We start from the raw sequence: 23,364 nt of genomic DNA on the forward strand, positions 1-23,364 counted from the left end.
TTCATAAAGTGGATAAAGTTGGAGGCCAGGTATAAGATAACTAAACATTTATTTTGAACTGTGAATCATGCAAAGCTTCTTCAGCAGAGGCTAAGGACAAAAAATGTGGAGCCGGTAATGAGAATAACAGGTCCACCTTGAAAAGAAATAAGGTACACCTTGCACACACATTTTAAAATTATTACAGGAGCCCCGTTTATGCACAGACACTCCCTAATATACATCCAACTTTCATCAAGGTGTGTGTTGCTGAGAGGCAGCTCTCACACCCAGGGCTGTGTGCCCAACTCAGTCTGGAACTGATCACGTCTCATTAATCGCTGGAATTAATTAAAGCCGCAGGAACACACTGCTGTGCCACAACCTGCGCCTATTTGCTTTGGCACATGTGTGTGAGTGTGTGTGTTTTCCATGGGGATATATTTGAGTGTGTGTGGTGGGACTGGGCAGTGTGTATGAGGCCAGAATGCGTGTGTGCGTTTCCCCCTGCATGAGAGGGAAAGAGTCAAAATGTGGTCAGAATGTGTGTGTCTGAATGTGTGTGTGAATATGACTGTTCAAGTTTGTGTGTGCGTGCGCTTGAATGTGTGTGCATGTCCATTTGCTGAATAAATGAGCAATGTCCTGTCCAGGACTCAGAGCCCGTATTAGACGAGTGTTAGAGGTGTGCCCTTTCAAAGTGTGCATGTGTGTGTGCAAATGTCTAATTTCCATGGCCCAATATTTGCTATGGAGCAAAGCCCGGCCTTTAGCCTAATGAAGGAAACTAATCATGTCCTCTGATCACACACATATACACTACTCTTATTCCTGCGCACACAACACCAGACTGCGAGAGATGGAAGGAAGAATGGAGGGCGTGAGGAGGAGAGAAAGGATGGCGAGGAAAGAAGGCATTATGTACCCATAATGCTTCTGTCTGCGGTCGAAAGCCTGTACTTTGTTTTGAGAAGTTGCCAAAACAGAAAACTGGCCTAACTCTTTTTACTGACACTGATCACTTCTCGCTCTGCTAGAGAAAACACTTAAGCTCTCAGAGGAACAGGTAATTTCCAAACCTCTAGAAAGTCTATATGTGAACTTTGGAAAAGTGAAATGACCTCAGAGTCATCATTCAGTGTGACGGATTTAACTTTTCCTTTGTTTATTTATGAAATATTTAATGTAGGCTTTCTTAAAGGAGCAAAAATCAGTTCACCAAAGTATGGCTTAATTTTAACAACAAAATCAGAAACAACAACAAGAAACAAGTGCAGTCACTCAAAAAAAAAGCTCCAAACAAACCAAAGGTTTTTTAAAGAAACAAAACCAAAACCAAAAGAATCGACTAGGATCAGTTTAATATCTGAATGATAGTATTTCTGGTTCATGGTATGCTGCTCAGCCCTTACTTCTTTCATTATGTCAGTGATACCAGATTTTTGCTGTCATTCAATTAGTGATATAAATGATGATTCAAACTACTAACTAATAAGACTGGAGTTAAAATTACACACTGAGCAAAATCCAGTCAGCAATGTCAAAAATAATTAGAATAATAGATTTTAAAAGATGTTTCAGATAAAATTGCTCACATTTAGGCACTTGGCACCTGTTACACAAATGAACAAATCCCCAATAAAACTAACTATGTTTAATAGACGTTTAAACGAGTTTGAACTTGATGAGCTGATGTCTGTTTTTGACTTTAGAGAACTTTCCATAATACAGAATACACCGTTTTGTGTTTTTTTTTAAAAGTTGACATCTATAAATATCACATATATAAGATATCTAAAAGCTAATATTTATATTATTATTATAAATAATTGTTATATCATATATTTGTGCCTATTTTAGTAGCTTCAAGGAGTACACGGTGAATACCATTTAAATAAATGAGAAACAGAGAAATAAAAAAGGACTTTTGTCTTTCAGAGGAGACTGTTTTAATTTGTGCCTTCAGGCTTGTTGTAGGAGAAGGTGTCACAAACCACACACAGGGAGCTGTGTGTCTGTTCCCAGTCTCGGCTCAGTGGCTTCTGACCCACAACGAGGCCCTCCCAATGACATGCACGCACGCACAGACAAGCACTGGAACACAGTAAGTTTTTATAGTTAGTGACAGCTGACGAATCCCCCCAGCCTGACCTATAACCTTTGCCTCTGCCTTCTGTACCCCCCCGCTAATTGACATGTCTCCTCTGATAAACTCTCCTCTCACACACACGCGCACTTTCCCTAAACAAGAACACAAACACACACAGAAGCTGCCCAAGATCCACACATTTGACAACAAATCTCACAACAAAATATATAATGAAAACATTCAATTTAGAGAATAAAGAATTTTATTGCTTCATATTTTTGTGCAGCAAAAAGATGGCTCGTACTTTCCACATTTAAACTCTGCCTGAGTGTACCTGATTATTGCATATCCCTTTTTTATTAATCGAGGACTGAGTACAGAAAAGAGAAAACAAACAGAATTAAAGGGACATGGATGACAAGTGAACTAAGAGGAGTGCAGTAGCAGCTCAAGTACCACATGTGTTACCTATTGGGTTTTGCATTAGGCAAAGTGGAGGGACACAGAAAGAGGTCCACTCTTCCCAGGCCGTTGGTGGAAAAGTGTACTTTACAATTCATTGCTTCCTTCTCGCCAAATTAAAGGTCCCTTGTTAAAAAAAATCAGAGATAGGGTGGAGGTTGAGGGAATTTAAGGGGGATGGAGCAAAAGTGCAAACTTTATCCTTTTAAAGCTGTCGTTGTGGCAAGAGCAGAGCCATTAACACCGGTGAAATATTATTTTAGAAATATCACAAACAAACATGGTTTTATTTTCTAATCTCCATGGGTGCTGGTACTTATATTTTGCTTTTAAAATGCAATCTCATCCATCAATTGTGTAATTATTATTTAACAGATAATATTTCTATGCTTATTTTCATTTATTTTCATCTTACACTCAATAACAATTCATGTTTATACTAAATAAATGCATAGTATTACAACAGAATTCATAACCAAATATGCAAGTTAACTTGAACTAAGTTCAAGTACTTAATAATACTTTGAGGAATAGTATGCAGAGCACGTGTTTTACTAAGGCTGAGGTATTTTCCTCCTTTGAGTTTGCAACTTGCGAACTCAAAATGCTGCGTTAACCTACCATATAATCATGTAGAATCATTAATTAATTAATTTTGAGTCTTTTTATAATGCTTGTTAACTCTACCTTGTAGTTTCACTGCATCAAATAGATATATGCATCTTCCAGGTGTGCAGTTTATTTCATTTTGTTTTCTTGGCTAAACCTGTGGTCACGTATGTTGATTTAGTGCTGATAAACAAACAATGACCAGGACGTTTTGTGGACGCATTTAGTTTGAAATTATTGAAAGACAAGGTTTTTACTTGAGCTTATAGTTTAGTAAATGTTGATTAAGTAAATGTTGATTACACAATGTAATGGCTAGACTGGTTCCTTATTTGGCTCACCGTGTAATATACAATTCTTCCTTCCATCCAATAAGACACTTTTCTTAAGTAAAAGAAAACATGATTGGCCAACAAAAACACAAGTTGTCATGAACAATCTTTTACTTCCCCCTTTAGTAAATTAGACTAAAACATGCAAAAGTAATTCCAAAACTGAAAGACAATGAATGGATTTGATGTACCAAAATTAACAACAATTTGTAGAAAAAATAAACATTATAAATATTTGCTTATCGTGAACTTTCTTTCAGGAAGAAGAAAATGAAAGTGCCAGAATTATGGCAACATGCATTTACAGTTCTTCCATGAACAATCTGCTTTGATAGTTGTTAAAATTCAAGTTTACTAGGTTGGCCACTATCTTATTCAGACAGTCAAATATATCACTCTTTTCAAAGAGTATTAAAAATCATGTCCATTTCCTTATTATTAGTTATGGCAGCCGAAACCTGTATAGCAGGAATGACCCAGAATAGCAACCATAAAATGTATTAGATTAACGGTTATATCCCATAACATAGCTGCCATGGCCTTAATGTGAAAAGCAGCAGGGGGTGTGAAGGTCAGTTCCACTAAGCTGGAAGCTTCACTTCCTACAGCAGTCTCCCAGAGGAAGCGTGTTCATTCCTTCTGGAAGGTTCCCCCAGGAACAAGAGCCTGAATGGACACTACCGCAAAAACACAGCCTCCTTACCACATGTTACATGACCTGAGGGGAAACACACATATACACATCTGGGTTTCCACCTCTGAAAGACTGTCTGGTTTGTTGATGACTATCATAGCCAGAATAGTTCCTGCCCCTCCTTTTCTCCCTATTTCTCCCTCCAAACCTCTTCCCAAAATCTATTTCCTCTTTGTTCCCTCCCTCCTTCTCTCCCAGTCTCTGTTAGCTATAATTTACAGAAACTTATCAACACGCCTTTGATTAATTAGATTGCTTTGATGAAACTCCCTATTGCATCATACCGGCTTAATAAGAGTTGATATATTTTTCCCAAAGTGGCTGTTTTTCCCGTTCAAGTATTCCCTCTTTCTCCTTATTGAAACCAGAGAAACTCAAAAAATGTGATGCTGGTTTGTTGATAGATGAAATCTTTGGAGATGCCAAAACATGTGTGTTTTGAACACATTAAGACTATATAACTATGAATCAAAAGTTACTTGATATCACACATTAATTGGTTAATTTTTTTATTTGACTGTTAAGCCATAAAAAGTCTATTAGACTTCACTATTTAACCTAAAGGAAAGCTAATAAATTGTTATGGTGTATGACAGAATGCATCGTATTTTAAAAGAACAAAAGAAAAAAAATTACAATAATTTGTTTCCATGAAAAGTCTGCTTCTATAATTGTCAGAATTTATGTTTGGATGCTTGGCCATTATAGCTCTTGTGCTTCAAGAAAAATCAGGCAATTACCCAACTTGCCATTAAATCAAGATTTCCCGTTTTAAAATTTCCTCAATATTGCACATTAATTGCTTGTAATTAGTAACTAGTAATTAATTACCAGTAATTAGTAATGTGGAAGGAAACCTACTGAAACTGTGTATCACAGAACATATCCTATTTTGAATGAAAACACCATAACGACTTAATTTCACTGTATAAATACAACATGTAAGTCTCATACATTTTTCAATGTTTATATCAGTGCGATACCAATGATTTGGTATCTGTTGGCGATGTATTAAAACCTATTTCCTTCGGCCTAAAATGTGACTAGAGTAGTACATGTAATTAATGTGTTATCATGAGCTGATGAAGACCCAGCAAACTTTAAACCAATCGATCAAGTTTTTTTTTGACAGTCTCACATTTTATTAATATGTATTACTGTATCAGTAGGCTGTGATAAGAAATGAGAAATGCCAGGAGACATTTTTTTTCCATCCAAATGAGCAGCATACGATTTATTACTGCATGAGAAACTAATTGAGCTGTTCTTTGCATCATCTTAGCAGAGCCCCCCCCCCCCCCCCCCCCCCCAAAAAAAAAAAAAAAAAAAAAAGCTTCAAGACACTCTCCAGAATCCTGCTTTTACAGAACTTTATCACCATCTCCAACACAAATACCACTGAATGAGCTATCCCAACACAAGGTCAATGACAGGACTTAATGGCTATTAAAAGGCTTAAAACTCTTGAACTTTCCATTACAGGGTCCAACAAGGCCATATGCATTAGTCCAACCTGGTACCCGACCAAACAACAAATATTTGGAACAGCGTCCTCATTTATATCTGCGAGCATTAGCTTCTGACCAGGAATAGCATATCAGATAAAGCTGCTGCAGAGACATTAGTGGAACATTACATACACATTAAACAGCCAAGCATCTCATCAGTGCTCCGTCAACACAACCGCAGCCAACAAATAGCTCATGAGATGGTCTGATAGCCATGCGGTGGGGATTTTGTTGGCATGCGTAAGCTTAGGAGTTACAGTATAAGAGCAAATGTTGCTACCTAAAAATGTTGTTGACAAGTTACAAGCCTGGAGATTAAAAGCAGACAAGAGGTCAGAGCGATGATGGGATGACCTTTCTTTCCTGTGCAGTTAGGATCAAAGAGGGGAGTCTCTGTTCCTTCTGCAATTGCTTCTTATCTCTGACAGTGACCTCAGATATGGTTTCACTTTTTTCATAAATAAACCCTCATTTTTGGTGAGGAAACTAAATGAACATATTTGGAAATGTTTTCTCTTAATTCTCTGGCTTTTTTAAATAACCTGAGAAAAATGTTGCCTAAAAGGAAACGCTTGTAGCCTTTTGATGGGTATTTTGATGACAGATGGTTTCATACTTTGGTTTACATTTGACCCTTGGAAAAATAAATTTAAGAATAGTTTTAAATATAGTTTTATCAAGATGTTAAAAAACAGGAAATCAAGAAAATGTAGGAGTTTTTGTTGGGAAAGAGAGAATCTGATTGAGGTTCAAATGAATTCCCGAGTTGGATATGAGGGACTTACACTATAGTTCTAGGAACTGACAACTGCGGAAGATTGGACGTTAAATTGGTTGACAAACATTTGGATGTGTAGAGCTCACAAACAACACCAAGCTGGACTGGAGGAGCACACACGTGATGATTTGGAATAAGGGAAGAAAGCAGTTTTATTTTGAGAACACCCATTTGACATGTTTGACTTCGGGGACACGCGTTTAAAACCCAGCTGTAATTTAGTGAACACGCCACACTAATTTAAATGCCATGTAACCCCCGATTAGGCAAAAATATAAACTCTTGTGGCACTCCAACGTGCCTCTAAATCTAAAAACACAGAAGGGGAATTTTTTTTTCTTCCAGCAAAGTACCAGAACCAATCCACAGCTGAATTATTATCACTGGTTTGCATGCAAATCGTAAATGTTTTCATCTTTTAAGTCATGGTGAATTTGGCTGACAGGTCACAGGTCTGGCCAGTTTGCTGTGTTACTGGTTGTGCTGGCAGGAATAGGAACACTGCTAACCTCAATTTGCATTATGGGATGACACGAAACAAGTGTAAGAAGAACTGCAGTGAATCTGCTGCAGGTTTTATGCACAAATACACAGTCGCTCATGTGCACAAACACAAACAGACATTTGCACACATTCCACAATGTCTTGCTCTTTCCATAAAGGAGATAATGGAGGCCTAAACAATTCATTCTAACTTTCAAATATTCAGATTTTGTAGTTCTTTGCAGTAACTTTACTACTGTTATTACTCGGCTTGTTATATTGCTATATATTGTTAAAATGTGCTTTGGTGTAGTCCGTCGTTCATCCACCAAATCGATCCGAATTAGCTGGCCTCCTCTTAAGGCCACCCCCCATAAGCCAACTGTCTTTAAAAGTAGAATCGGAGGGAGAGCCTTGTTTTCAGGCCCCTCTTCTATGGAACCAGCTTCTAGTTTGGATTCAGGAGACAGACACTATCTCTACTTTTAAGATTAGGCCTGTTCGTCTGTGTCTATAGGTTGGGTCTTACACTCCACCTCTCTGGGAATATCTCAGGCTCTCCGAGGTATGGAGGCCTATCTCTCCTCACCACACTCCCTGCCAGTGGCTGATCCCCTTAGACGTTGGTGTGTTGGTGGTTCTTGGTGTCTGGGGCTGGGCGCTCATGTATGTACCGACTCACTCCTGGTGGCTGATTGGCGGGGCCTGGCGCCTGTGGCTGGGCCTCTTCCGGGGGGTGGGGTGCCCTCAGGCCTCTGGGCCTGAAGCTCGGTCCTCTCTGGCACAGCTGGCTGCCAGCAGAGCCCGCGGGCACGTCACTGCAACCCCCTCTGGCCTCTGCTCCGTGGCTGCTGGGTGACCTCTCGTTTGGGGCTCTCCTCGGCTTTTCCCAGGAGGGTGGCACGGTTGCCCCTGTGGTGGTCCTCCTTGGGTCCTCGTACTCTGGGGCCTCTGGATGTCTGGGGCCTGGATCTCTTCCATACCTGCTTCATGCCCTGGGGCATGGGGCTATGGCCCCACACTCCCTAGCAGATCGTTACATGGAGAAACCTTTTGAATACAAGCATGCTGATCCACACAGGTGTTCACAGACACAAGCTACACCTTTCTTGGCTGCTACGTGAAAGCACATTGTGCGCTGTCAATCTTGCGTGCTGCACAATAACATGTAATATTTAGCATCTACTGTTATCTACTGTTAACTAGTTTATTGTGATGGCGTTGTGTTTGTTATGTTACTCTTTTTTGTTTGTTTTCTCTTCTATTTTTTTTATCTCCATAGAGGTGATCCAGGTGTTTTGTTTGTTTTTCTTTTTTTTTCTCTTCCCCCATTTCTCACATCTCTTCTCCCCTCTATTTTTCTTTCTCTCCCTCTCTTTCTTTCATTCTTCCTCCCTGTCCTATCCCCCAGTCATGTCTGTCCCGTCGGTAACAACCGAAAATCAAATCAAATAAATACATAATTATAATAAAGGTCAATCGAATGGACCAATATGTCAAGGCCATGATGATCCACTTGGTAAAGTAAATCTGTTTGGCATCTTTTTTGGCCTTCAGACAACAACTCTGATGGCTAAAGATCCAAACGGGACAGGCAAAAAAATAAAAAAATAAAAAAAAATTAAACTTTCCTTTTTGCTAAAGCATATAGTTAGGGCTTGACCAGGTGACCCTGAATCCTCCCTTAGTTATGCTGCAATAGATGTAGGCTGCCGGGGGATTCCCATGATGCATTGAGTTTTTCCTTTCCAGTCACCTTTCTCACTCACTATGTATTAACAGACCTCTCTGCATTGAATCATACCCATTATTAATCTCTGTCTCTCTTCCACAGCATGTCTTTCATCCTGTCTTCCTTCTCTCACCCCAACCGGTCGATGGCCGCCAAGGTTATTATCGTTATCGAAAACTAACGAAATAACGAAAACTAGAAGTGAAAAAACATTTTTGTTAACGGAAATAAAAAAAAAAATAAAAAAAGGAAAACTAACCAAAACTGCAATGAGTGTTCACAAAACTAACTAAAATTAACTGAATTTATAACAAAAATGTGTTTAGTTTTCATTGATGTGTGCGTGTCATACAATAGTCAAGGGTGAAAATGAAGTTTAGTTTCCAGATTTTTTTCTTGCTGTCTCATTATGCCAGCAGGTGGCAGTACGTTAGTCGAGTCGTCTGTGTTGCTGCTCCGTCCACGCGCAGAATCATGTCAGGAAAAGTCGGGAGAAAGCGCCAGAGTCCAATTTGGTATTATTTTGAATATGACTGTGTTTTGGATAAAGCAAGTGTCTTGTAGTGGAAAGAGACAAATTATGAGGGGAAAAAATCCCACAAACCTTAAAGTGCACTTGAAAAGCTCACACAAGAAGGCTAAACTAGCTTACCTTGAGAAGGTAAGGGAGCACACTCAACCCTCATCCCCAAAAACAGACGCTAACCCCAGGCAAGGCAGCGTGATGCATCCCGAGACAACAGGTCTGGGATATCTACATAACTGTGTGAGTCAATTGCCTTCAAAAAGTTTATCAATTCACTTGAACCAAAATTATGAACACCCGGTGCTGCAAGAGTTAATAGTCTCATTGGGGCCAAGACATACATTTTATCGTTGCCTGGTATCAATGGTTGTTCATCTTCCCTATTTATTTATTTATTTAATTAAAGAACCCATAGGTGGGAATGTGAGTTGTCTGTCTCTGCGTGTTAGCCCTGTGACAGACAGGCGACCTGTCCAGGGTGCAGGGTATGGTAGCTGGAATAGCAACATACCCAAGGATAAGCAGAAGAGAATGACTGATATGATGAAACTGGGATTTTGTTACACTTAATTATTGCAAACACAACTAAAACTATAACTGAAACTAATCAAAACTAAACTGAAACTAAGGATTTTCAAAAAAATTAAAACTAAACTAAACTAGCAAACAACTGGTAAAAACTAATTAAAACTGATATAAAATTGAAAATCTGAAGTCAAAACTAAATAAAAATAAAGACTAATGAAAATTGCAAAACTATTAAAACCCTGATGGCCGCCCCTCCCTGAGACTGGTTCTGCTGGAGGTTTTTTCCCATTAAAAGGGAGTTTTTCCTTCCCACTGTCGCCAAAGTGCTTGCTCATAGGGAGTCATATGATTGTTGGGTTTTTCTCTGTATCTATTATTGTAGGATCTACTGTACAATACTGTTGTTGTGATTTGGCACTATATAAATAAAATTAAATTGAACTGAAAAATTGATTGGCTGCTCCTTGGAAACAGAAGTTTTGAATAGTAGGTGGTTGATCGTGGCTGTGCTTACAGACAACAAAAAGACCCCAAACATTCATGTTAAAAACAAGTAATCACCACTGTAACAATATTTAAAAATTTCCAATCTAATTTTACTTATTTATGAAGCACATTTAAAACAACAAAGCTAACCACAGAACTGTATAGATAAAAGGAGGGTTATATAATAAAATATCAGATGCACTATGCACACATGGACACACACACATCAATAAATATATCAAACGGATTAAAAAAAAAAACAACCATTTAAGTAAGTGTCAACTCTTACTTTGGGTTGAAAGCCAAGAATAAAAATTAGTTTTAAGGTGTATTTTTAATAATGTGCAAGGTGGCCACTCATGCCAACTGTCACGGTCCTAACCCAGCATTTAGAGTTTTGTGATGTTTTGAGTTTTCTGTGAGATAATGATTTTTTCCCTTTGGATTTTGAGATGTAGCTCAGCATCCAGTCCTATCAGTATAATGTTGGCTTGTGCTTCAGTCTGTGTTCCTCATTAGGTTATGTAATCTTTAGTTATCATCTTTTGTGATCCTCTTCTGTTTCTCCAGTCAGTCATGTTTCCATGTTTATGTATCTCCTGTAACTGTGTCAAGTTCACATCTTAGTCCTGGTCTTTGTTTGTTATTTTCTGTTTTATTTCCTCATCCTGTGTGTTGTGTTTACCTCTGCTCTTTTTAGTCAGATTCCAGTCAGCTGTGTTCCCTGGTGTTTTCCATCTCCTGTAATTAACTACTGTGTGGTGTGTATATATTGTCTCAGGCTTCCCTTGCCCTTTGACGTGTATTCCCTCTCTAGACTGTCTGCTTTTTGTTTCGTGTGTTCCTAGTTAGATTCCTTAAGTTTATTCATTCATTCCTGGACTTTGTCATATTCCCTTTGTAAGCTTCAGCAATAAAGTGTTTTTTGAGTTTTACTTGGTGCTTTTGGAGTCCTTTGTTTAGGTCTTAACCTGCCTCCCCCACAGTCACCTTGTCACTAACATCAGCCAAACTCACTATACAGCTTCTGTGGCTGAAAAGCTGATCTCCTCATCAATGGCGTGTCCAGCGGGGTGGCCTGGGGGGGCACAGGCCACCCCCCCAACCAGACTGGCCACCCCAGGTGCCACCCCAAAGGCAAAACAATAAAATTCAATCAAATATCAAATGTCCGATTATGTTTTCACGGTGACGCTCAGATATCCGAGTGTAAGTGAATGCAGCATCGGCTTCTGCGCTATGTGCATCACGTTAGCAAAGGTAGGAGAGCCAAGCACGAAAGACGTCACTGCAGGAAACAATTTTTCGGTGAAAGAAAATGAGGACAGAATAAATGTCCCGGTAAGTAATATTAAGTTTGTTGAGTTTAGTAAACTTCGGTGAAATTAGAATACCAAGGAAAAAATAACACTTAAAGAATTATCGCAGCCGTGGAATATTTCAGACAGTATACTACTGAGGGCAGCTAACATAAGAGTTATGAGTTATAAGATGTAATCTAAGTCGTAACATTGCTGTATGGAGCTGCAGATTTGGTTGCAGGTTAACATAGCTGGACTGGCCATCGGGCTTATTTGACTTATTTTTTATTTTTTTTGTAACGGCATGAACAATGAGAGGTGGTGGATTGGCCAGATGCAGGTCGATGTGTAGAAATAACTCAGTTGTTTGGTGGTGGCTATGACGGGGCTTCCACAGAGGCAGTAGGTGGATGAGGGAAGGGGAGGCAGGAGGAGAGCCCCAAGGCAGCCACCAGTCCGAGTGTCAGGTGAACTGAACTTCAGGTAAGAAGTCATGACCTGCAGTCTATCTGGGTCAGATATAAACTAAGTTTAGGTGGAGTTTATTTTCGTTGTGCTGACTTTTTACTGTCAGTTGCAATAACTCATACTGCGTTCTAGCCAGCTTGACGGAGTTTTTATACAGCTGTTCGGTTGCTATGATGTTACTGATAGTGAACTTTATTTTATTCATAAGGTTAGTTAGTAGAGTTGCCAACGGCTCCTTAAAAAAATGGAATGGTCCCTCATTCAGAGAAAATATTACACGTTTCGTATTGAGCCGAGAAGAGACGCAGTTTGTCCCGAACTTCAGCTAGGATGGAAAAAGACACAAAGCTGGATTTATTCTGTCTTTACGCTGCACAGCTGCCTCTTCTCTCATTCTCTCCCCTGCCTCTCCTGTTGCTACTTCAATCATGAAACTGATCAATGATCAGCTGATCGGCTTTTCTCTCTTGTTTGTTTATCGCCCACTTTGCGCCAGAAACAGGAAACCAGCAGATGTTGCGCTAAACAACAGCAGCACGTTTAAGCTTGATCAGCTGTTGTTAGAATTTATTTAATATTAATTTCTACTATCAGCTGATGTTTGCTGGAGCCACAGCTGTAAAGCTGCTGGTCATGATGTCTGTTTGTATATGTGGTGAGAGGGAAACATGAAACCAGGAGATGTCCTTACTGAATCATCAGAGCTGAACAGGTGATGGAGAAACAGGTTTACCTTTTAGGTGACATGAATGAGTTGAAGGGAAGTTATGAACTGTTTCTGAGAGACAAATAACACCAGGATCCTTTTCTAAGTAGCTGACAGCTGGTAACTGTGCAGGGGCGGGTCTAGCAAAGTTTTGCCAGGGGGCCAGGTAGGGCATTAACAGGGAAAGGGGGCACAAAGACATACTTTTCTTTCTTATTCTCAATTTAAATATCTAGCTTTTATTAAATAATTATCTAAATCTTACAACCAAAGTTTTTATCTGACGTAAAATGTATAGAAATCATACATATACCAAAAAGACTGTACATCACTGTCACAACAGCGTTTGTTTTCATTCAAAGTCTTTATGGCTTTACTACCTGGTGGGCCGGTCAGTAGTCAAAATGCCCGATTTTCTGTCCCAGTCCAGCCCTGCAGGTTATACTGGCAGTGTCACCATGCCAGCTGACTGTATTTCATCATCAGCCAGTGCTGTTCTTTATCAATATTACCAAAGTTTACCATAAGGCAGCATAGAAAGTATTTACTTGCTTTCAGGTTTTATTCAAATGTTAGTCTTTTCAGTTGTTTCTCCACTTTTTTCCTGTTTCAAAATCAAACACCAGTTTGTGAGAAGATTATCTTCTTTTTTTAACAGGCAGAGAAAGTTTTACATTGGAACTGGCTAATTTGTCAATTGTTTGTTACAAATGTTCGTATTTTAATATTCAAAAATGTTTTTGCCCAAAACATATGTGCACTATATGTCAGTAAAAATACTATGCAAATATTGATGTCCTTGAATGCTGAGTAAACACTGACAAAGCACTGATTGTATCTCTTGTACTTTATCAACGCAGTATCTAAAAACTTTGCACCGTAGTGGTTAAAATCTCATTCTAATAAGAGTTAAAAGTGCATTTGGTTATTAGGTTTATAGGATTATTGAATTATGGTTAATGGTTGGTAGAATTTTTTTTTTTAAACATTATCTGCCAATTAAATCTGCCACCCTTCTCCAAATCTGTGCCCCTACCTGGCCCCCCCAACAAAAATTTTCTAGACACGCCACTGCTCCTCATGTTCTTAAGTCCAGTCTTTAGGACATGGAGGAGTAACTGGTCAGCAGACCTCAGTGATCTCAAAGAGGCATACTATGTTAAGAGATCAGTAAGACATTTTGGTGCCAACCCACTAAAGAATTTAAAAACATAACATGAAATCTTAAAAATCAAAAATGGAAAGTTAAGCAAGACATTTTACATTTGGATAATCTGCTCTCATGTAACTAATTTACTAATCTATACACATATACAAAGAGTAAATCAGACTGCAAGGAGGATGATTAATGTGCTATCATAGTGTCCGTCACCAGTGGCAATAATTAACAAGCTCATAAAGTTGTAACTTTATAAAACATGTGCCCCCCAAGCAATATGCATTTCCTTACCCACAGATTAGAGGTTTTAACTTGAGTAATGACCACACCCATTTTTACAGACCATAAACACCATTAAACATTTACACTGACACATACTTCATCTCCACATGCACATCCAACATTCAAGGCTAGAGTCATCAGCCACATATTTTACTTTCCATCTGTAAGGACACTTAACATTAACCCTGGTGTGTGTGTGTGTGTGTGTGTGTGCGTGTGAGTTAGTATGTATGGAAGGCCAGACAAGGGCTCATTTTCTGTCTGTGTTTTTATTCATGGGGGGTGAGCTGGGAATCCAGACCTCTATCTGTCACACCCATCAACAACCGTGAACACGTCTACAACAGAAATCCTTGGGTCAGAAACTCTGGCCACAGCCCCAGAGAATCCTGTTCAGGATGAGGAAACCTGCCTGCTGGGAGTGATGTGTGCATGTGTGTGCAGCTTCTGGATGTGAGTAGCAGCCACCCTGTGTGACAGTAAGTTGATAGCTCTGTTCACCGTGCTTCTGTAGTCTGACAGACAGATTGACACAGCAGGACTGTGTATTTCAGCCATGTTAGTACAAGTTTCCTCTGGTTTCTTAACACTGGTTCTCACTGAGCCACTACAAGTTTCATTACCTGCGTGGCGTCACTCTGTCGCTGACAACACAACTTACTTGGGAAGGAAGCTGCAATGGATGCGTATGCTTGCGTAGATTTATTCATCTGTCTGCATGTAAATTCGGTGGAAGTATCATTTGGTAAATGGTAAATGGCCTGCATTTGTATGGCGCTTTTCTAGTCCTTAAGGACCCCAAAGCGCTTTACATTCACACACTGGTGATGGCAGCTACATTGTAGCCACAGCTGCCCTGGGGCACACTGACAGAGGTGAGGCTGCCGGACACTGGCGCCACCGGGCCCTCTGACCACCACCATGGGGTTAGTATCTTGCCCAAGGATATTTGGCATGCAGCCAGAAGGCAGCCTGGGATCGAACTACCGACCTTCTGATTAGTGGCTGACCTGCTCTGCCACCTGAGCTATTCACATGTTGTGTGAATCATATACAAGACCTGAAACCACCTTGAAACTATTGAAAATTAAATTCCTAAATATAGACACCTACATACTCAAAAGTTGCTGATGAGCAAACTGTAATTCTACTCATTTTCTGCTTATACTTTCAATCACTTTCCAAAGTTCATGGCCATGAGTGATAGTACGAAGACTAACCAGTAAATCATTAACTTTATTGTTTCAGCTACAGTCAAAGCTGCACTACCCTTAACCTGCCCCTGCTTTCTCTCTTTGCCACAACAGATAGTTACAATGATTTAGAGGTGCTAGGTCTTATCCCCACCACTTTTCATTTTACTGCAACCCACCCCAGCATAAGCTGGAGGTCACCACTCAAATGAAGTGGATCACATCATCCACAAAAAGAAAAGACAGAATATTGAGTCTGCCAAACCTTCCACCCTTTGGCTATACCTAGAAATTCAGGTGACAAAGAGCAGCCCTGAGAGAATTCAGAAAATACAGACTTATTGTTGGTAATGACAGCCATGCTCTCACTATGGTTTTACAAGGTATGAATAACCTGTAAGAAGTCCGACACCTTAAAAGTCTGGAAGCACAGACCACAGAACACCCTGAGAGACATGGCGTTTGACCATGTCTCTCAGGGTGTTCTTCGGGGTCTCTCAGACCCCGAAGAGGTCTCTCAGAATCAACAATCAACAAGTCTACTGCTTGGGCAAACTCTGACTGCCTCAAGAGCCCCGAAGAGGTTGATGCTTGTCTGATCTGTGTGGTGGTCCAGTGTTATACAAACAGGATGGGATTAAGCAGAACTGAGGAGATCTCAGTATAATATATTATACAAAAGAGTACAGTACCTCAGCATACAATATCAGAAGGTATTCTTGTCGGTGATTAACTACGCCCCCATGTGAGTTAAGCAGCACTTTAGCCTGACTGCAACATGTGGGCAGAACATCCCTTCCCTCTCCTTAGCAACCTGACAACTTGCCTGAATCGCTTTGAGGATGACCAAAAGTCTGTTTCAGCTACTGCCAAAGCTGCACTACCTTTAACCTACCCCTACCTGTTGGCCACCACAAATTCCCACAACCTAACTAAGCGCAGGAGGATTATTTCCTCAGCCTCTTCATGGCTGACTTGACATCTGGTGTCCAACATCTATTTCAGGGGTTACCAACAAACAGCACCTTGCAGCGACCTCGGCGATGAAGGTATGGAGCATGGCCAACTCGGTGTGTGAATACAAGAACACTATGTGCCAAAAAACTAAAGACTCACATAGTCGTGTGGATTACAAGCTTTTCTGTTCCAAATCATCACATAAAAGAGCTTCAAAACATCTCTGAATTGAACATTACTTGTTTTCCTGTCAACACATCTTGCTGATGAGCCAAGCAATGAAATGTTGACTAAAATATTGAGCTGCTCAGCTGCAAAGTACAAAGAAACGCATTTGCTGTCTTTGATGTGTGCATTGTTTTGTTTATTTTTGAATTGCTGATTTATTAGACACATTTTCACAGTTCTTTAGATGATGTGAACACAGGGAAATGCTAATTGTGTTTACTTACTAGGATGTCTTATTTGAAACAGGGTACCTTTCATTGGGAATTTTACATGACTGATAACCTTGAAGGCTGATTCATCCGCTTGTCTCATCTGTAGGGGTTTTCACAAATGCAATGCAGACATTATTAGGAATACAAATGTCTAAATCAGCAGGATGACAAAAATTATAATGAACTCTATCTTGCAGCTCCCTTGTGTAATGACCGACTGGATTCAAACTCAGCACAAATTCACACAGTGAGTGGGAGTAAAGTGTCCTATAGTGGGAATCCATCTAAGATGGAAAATCCCTTGTTGTGCTCTACATGTGAGAAAGAGCAACATGATTTGGATTTTGTCCAGACCTCATGTGTGAATGCAGATTTTCTTTCCACTCGTTTTTGTTTCTTTCTAACTGTTAAAAAGAGTCAATAATGTGCAACAGCCTTTATCTGGATTCAAGGCATAATCGACAAACCTTTTCAAGCTAATACAGAAAGTACATTCAAAGGGGTGAAAGTAAATAGGTAATGCAAACTGCCAGATGCACAAGCAATACTGACATGCCAGAATGACCTTTATCGATAACCAATAGAACACGCTAATGATTGTGGGAGTTAAGGGCTGATGTTTGATGGCAGTATACACATCCAGGATTTCTGAAGATCTGAGTAAAAAAGGTCAAGGCCCTATCATGGTTGCTAATTGCTGCTGCTAATAACATAAATCTATAATGGTGTGGCTAAAGAAGATCAATGACCACAGACTGACACTGTACCTAATGAATCCTCTACTGACTCGAGGAGAGAAATGAGGTAAGAGACCGAACTCACAGTTAGGGCTGAGTTCAAGTCCAATCTCCTCTTCTAATAAAGAAAGATATGTAAAAATGCATGTGTGTGTTCACACAATCTGTATATAGCTTCCTAGTTGGTTGTATGTGCCTACAAGTTGTCATTTGTGTATATGTGCATGTGTGTGTGTGTGTGTGTGTGTGTGTGTGTGTGTGTGTGTGTGTCCTTGCTCTGGATCATGTCTGTGATCCCAGGTGGGCTTTAGGGGTGGAGCAGCAGAGCAACAACAAAAAAAGATGCAGCACCAGGAAAGAGAAGAAGGTAGACACTCTCTCTTTCATCTCTCTTTCATCCCACCTTTTCAAGGAAAGGAAAGAGAGTTTATTCCACTGCTCTCTCACCCTCTCTCTCCTCCTCTGTCCTGCTCTCAGATGCCTTTTGATGCCTTTCAAGTCAACCAAATGTGCTTTCCGGCTGCCATGCACTCTAACAGAAAGGCCTGTGTGTAGTGTGGGCTTTGGCACAGTGCCTAATTACTTTTAAGTCATAGACAGGTAGGCGGAAGACGGAGGTAGTTGTGTGTGTCTTTGTCTGCATCATGTGGGCTTTAAACTGAGTTGTTCTCTACCACCCTGCTTTTTAGTTTTATGGGATTTACGAGCTAGCCTTTCTACCCAAAGGCAGTTTTGGCATTTTGCCACCATAAGACAAAAATACTACTGTACGTGTTGGGCCAGACATAAACCACTGACAGAAGATCACCAATATACTGGCATGATATGTAATAAGCAGATGGCACATCTGATACCACAGATACAGTATTTACTCCAGGTCAGCCACCAAGTGATGTAAAATTTAGAATAGAATAGAACAGAATACAATACAATATTGTGTTCTTGAATAGTTGGTGCTCCACACCAACTGTGTCAGAATAAAATATAGATAGTAGACAGCAGAAATAAATAGGTAGTGCAAAGAAAAGACTTGGTCTGACTAGAGTATGTGTGAGTGACCTGAGTGATGAGGGTAACTCAGACCATGGCTCAGATTGGTGAGGTTGGTGGGCATGGGTGGGGTGTGGGGTGATAGTGGTTATTGACGGTCAGAAAGGCCCAGGGAAAGAAGCTGTTTGACAGGTGGAGGTGTGGAACTTGACTAGCCTGAGGCACCGACCGGGTCAAACAGATTGTGGGCGGGGGTGCAGGGGGGTCACCTGCGATGGCCCTGGTTTTCCTGAGACGGGAGGATCTGGCGATAGTCTCCAGGGGTGGCAGAGGGCAGTGAATGACCTTTTTTGGCGGTGTTAATTACCCTCTGCGCCGCCTTCGTGTTTCAGTTATGGCTCATGTGTATCAAACAACCAGGAATCCACGAAGTGCAACTGCTGCTGGGCCTTCTTTACCAGAGCATTGCTGTTGTGGGTCCAGGTAAGATCTGCCCAGAAACGAAGGTTGACAGATTCTACCCATTCACCATTTATAATGAGAAGGGAGTGGACCTGTCTGAGCCTTCTGAAGTCTATTATGAGTTCTTTTGTTTTAAGGACGCTCAGCTTCAGGTTATTTTCTAAGCACTAGTGGCTATGACAAATAAACTGAATTATCTGCTTTTGCACAAGGCAGTACTGAAAGATTAATGGTCATTGGTAAAGTTCATATTTGGGTAAAAAAAAAAAGAGAAAGAAACCTTATGTTTATTTGTGCCATGTGTTTGTTTTCAGCATCATCTTATTTATACGAGCTGACAGAAACAAAGGTCACTGACTCAACACAAAACAAGGATGTGAAGAATAAACACTCAAAACCTCATGTAGGCTTGTGCATGAAGCATAAAAAAATAATCTTGTAACGACTTAAGCATGATGCTAACAAAATTAGTTTTTGTGGTGGCACAGTGAATTGTTATAGTGAATTGCAGGCAGTGTTTTCCCGAGTTAAGCCTTTAAACATGGAAACATCCTCTATGCTGAAATGTCCTTGAGCAACACCAACAGACTGCAGAGACTTTCACTCCAAAGTTTAATAAACAATCACATTATTATGTGAAAGGGCTTTACAAGCCACTGCTGTTTCTTATTTTCTCCCTCTGTCTTTCTGTCTGATCAGGAGGAGGAGTGGCAGCTACAGGACAAGTCTGGACATGATGGAACCCCCCCCCACTCCCTCCTTTCCCCTTCCTCTCTTCCCTAAATCATTTCCCTCATTCCCTTCGTCCCTCCTTCCTCTTCTCAATTTAAGCGCAAACCACAGACTTGCTGTGGAGGTTTCCATGACAAACATTACTAATTGGGGATCATTTTCATTTTGCTTTTTTCAATCATGTCTGGCAAAAGTGACGTGTGTGTGTGTGTCTGTGTGTGTGTGTGAGAGAGAGAGAGAGAGAGAGAGAGAGAGAGAGAGGGAGAAAGAGAGAAAGCCACAGAAGGGAAGCACTGTTAAGTCTCTGTTTTGATATAAAACCTCTGGCTCATCAGACAGACAATATGAGCTCAGTGCAGCTAATAAATGCAATATTACAAGTGCTATACTGCTTTCAGAAAATGAGCAGTTGTTCCGGAGCAGCAGGTTGGCGGCAGCAGGGTGCATCGCCACTGCAAGTGACCTCTGATCCTGCTGGGCTCCAGTCCACACACAGCTGGTAACTGTGGGTTGTTGCTTACAGTCATAAAATCTCACATCAGTATTTCCTGATTCATTTACTCACAGTTTCCCACTGGCTCATTGAAATGCAATATAGTAATTCAATATACTGATACTTACAGATATCACATTTGTGAAATAGTGAGCACTTTTATCAGACAGGCTCACAAAAGCAAGAAAAAAAAACTTTGTTGCTCCAGGTTGAGGACAGAAGAGAACACAGACATTTTCTAGTCTAATTTAGTGCCTATATGCTTTTAGCTGGCACATTTCAAAGACAGCAAAGCTGGTTTGGTTTAAACATGTAACCACAATTAATGAAAAAAGCAGATCCCAAGTATTTCTTTAAAATACAATGAGATTTTATGTCACATGCATATTTTGGTGAGGTTTGAGGGGTTACATAAATAAAGTAATTAAAGAAACCTTCGTTGAGGAAAGAGTGCATTCATGATGGGAAAGAAATATTTAGAGGAAATATAAATGATCTGCTTAAGTCATTTAGTCATTCCTAGGCTGCAGTTTACCAAAGTGTTTTTTTTCTTTAAGTCACATCATTTCAAAATTAATGCAACTGTTGGATATTTTTTTTGTCGTTGTAATTTTTGCAATTAGTAAGGTGAAATTGTTAAAGTCTCTAAACAAAAATACATGTTTATTTGTAATATTTATATATTTCTTGATTGTAATTCCTTTATGGTAGACTTGAATTTTCAAGACTTAAAAAGTGCCGAAACACATTTAAGAACAAAGGCATATCATACCCTCAACATCTACCCCCTTGTGTGCCTGAAAGCCATATATCTAAGCTCAGAGAGCACAGACTTCTGACAAACATGCTGGCTGTGCGTGTGCGTGTGTGTGTCAGCGTGCGTGAGTGTGTATAGCTGTACTGTATGTATATGTGTGGGTATCTAATGATCCCTGTGTCGCCTTCTCGGTGTCTCCCACACCTCCCCTTCTCATTAGCGGTGACGCCTGAGTGGATTAACCGCACGCGTGCACACGTACGTGCACGGTAACACACACGTCCACCCCAACCGCTAACGAAAGTAGAGCTCATCAAAGAGAATCTATCCACCCTGGTTTAGAAAAGACAAACTGTCATAAAACTCGGATTTGTACTCAATGCAAACCAGAAGCCCCTTTCTGGCAGGAGGCTGGGTATGTGGGTCCATGTGTGTGTGTATATGTATGTGTGACAAAGGCAGGAGCTCGGAAACAATATGTATTTATTGTTTTTGTGTTAAGGCCAGTGTCTTTCTGTGTGGGTTCAAATGATGTGTTATATCATCGCAGATTAAACTAATTTGGTAAGTAACTGAGAGAGGGAAAAAAAAGCAGAGAGGAAAGGAAAGAAGAAAAAAACTTGAATGAAAAGAAATAAAAGGATGATGAATCGCAGGAAGAGAATGAAAGGAGAACTCACTTGATTAGAACAATAAATATAGTCACAATACACAGCTCTACTCAAGACCACATATCTTCTCTTCTAATCAGATATTTCCTGTGCAGGCTCATAGATAGAAGAACAGACTCAGAGCCGAGCCAGAAGGATGGAAAGAAAGTGAGAACTTAATACAACCAACACCCAGCACAAAATGAGAGTGAAGTCCTGGTAACTGTAAACCAGATGGACATGATCTAACATCTCCTGTCATAATGTTGGGGGGGGGGGGGGGGGGTTTCCAATCATTCTGATTGAAAGAGACACTCCAGACTTTTGTTTTATAACCAGGATCAAAACCTTACCTGCCAGTCTGGTGGAACTGTTCTCTAGTACATTTTCAAAAAAATATAAATCCACTGCCTGCTGTAAGCAATTCAGCAATGGAAGAAGGCCAGCCAGGATTTAGCTGTTAGCATTAATCTAAAACTTTGCCCATACTGTAAGTCACACCAACAAAACTGCGCGAGACAGGTTTAAACAGAAACAATCAACAAACCTAAGGAAGCACAGTTATTTGTGTTGTAGCCGAAGAACCAAATTTGCTGTTTGATTTGATCTTTTGGCACAGATCAGAATCAAAACCATGCAGATTCTCCAGACCACGAGCCAACAGCAGTCAAAGCGTTACATACAAATAACAGATGAGAAAGCGCATGATGCTGTGAGGAAAACAGAGGTGGATTACAACAGTGTGACAGACAGAGAACAGATATCACTGTCAGGCCTCCGGTTAGGATTCAGTAAAAAACTGGGAGCAATGCTGGGATGATATGGGCTGCTTGGAAGTGTGACAAGAAGAAGCAGAGCCACGGATGAGCCTAAGAGCTGGAGAATATCCAGCTCCAAATAAAGAGACAAAAGAAGGAAATAGAGTGTGTGATCCTACCTTTCTTGGTTTTCTTAGATGGCTGTTTCTTCTTAATGAACTTGGTCGCCTCCTGTGGAACTTCAATCTCCTCCCCATCACCAGCCAGCTCTGCTATGGGCTCAACACCTCCTGAGTGAAAGATATGAAGGAAAATCATTACAAAAATAAGTTCAACAAGTCTTTTTTTCCTTCTTTTTTTCTTAAAAACACATTGTTATGACACACAGTGTCTGTGAAGATAAAGTTTGCTTTCAGTTTTGATCCTCTGAGCTGCAAAGCCATTGGGTTGCCAGAACAACATAAATCTTTGTATCCAAGGAGCAGCACAGTTGCGGTCCTGATTAGATTGTCAATGTATGGAATAACTAGGAATTCCTATATTATTTCATTACATTCATTACTTAGTAACTAATGTGTTCTAAATACAAAGTAGCTAATCCTTCCCTACACATTAAAAGCATAAGTATGTCTGCATGTTTTTCCCAAACTCCTAACCCTAGACAACATGTTCAAACTTGATGAAATCTAGCCCATATACTGCCTAGGGTACACAGATCTGTAATATCTATATTGCAATCGATCAAAATATTTACTTCAAATACATTGCAGTTATTCTGTGTATTTGTATCCACAAACTGCATGATCGAGGGAATGTACTATCATTTTTATGCACGTAAATCCAACCTAATGTTTGAATGTTCGTGTACATGTGATACATATAAAAATTTGCATGTTTTGTCCAATGAACGATTATCAACATAAAACTCTGCAAGTGGTTGCTGCAAACGATGGGTGTGGCTGTTTTTTCAGTCATTTCCATCTTAATTTATCCATCCATCCATCCTTTTCCGCTTATCAAATTCAGGGTCGCATGGGGGCTGGAGCCCATCTCAACTGTCTTAGGGCAAGAGA

The 23,364-nt window shown here is 40.1% G+C and overlaps 1 protein-coding gene across 4 annotated transcripts in view; it reads right to left on the bottom strand.

The window, feature by feature from the left end:
• Positions 1-23,364, bottom strand: part of bbs9 (Bardet-Biedl syndrome 9) — a 179,107-nt gene that overhangs the window by 44,701 nt on the left and 111,042 nt on the right. For all 4 annotated transcript variants that reach the window (XM_086312178.1, XM_086312176.1, XM_086312177.1 and 1 more), the window contains one exon: positions 22,471-22,581. In XM_086312178.1, the coding sequence (XP_086168304.1) occupies positions 22,471-22,581 (111 nt within the window). The remainder of the gene's footprint in view (positions 1-22,470; positions 22,582-23,364) is intronic.

This window comes from Aulonocara sp. 'chitande type north' Nkhata Bay, linkage group LG11 (assembly GCF_057382095.1).
Source record: "Aulonocara sp. 'chitande type north' Nkhata Bay isolate Kocher_YH1m ecotype deep benthic linkage group LG11, A_spYH_male_GT1.1, whole genome shotgun sequence".
NCBI lineage: Eukaryota > Metazoa > Chordata > Actinopteri > Cichliformes > Cichlidae > Aulonocara > Aulonocara sp. 'chitande type north' Nkhata Bay.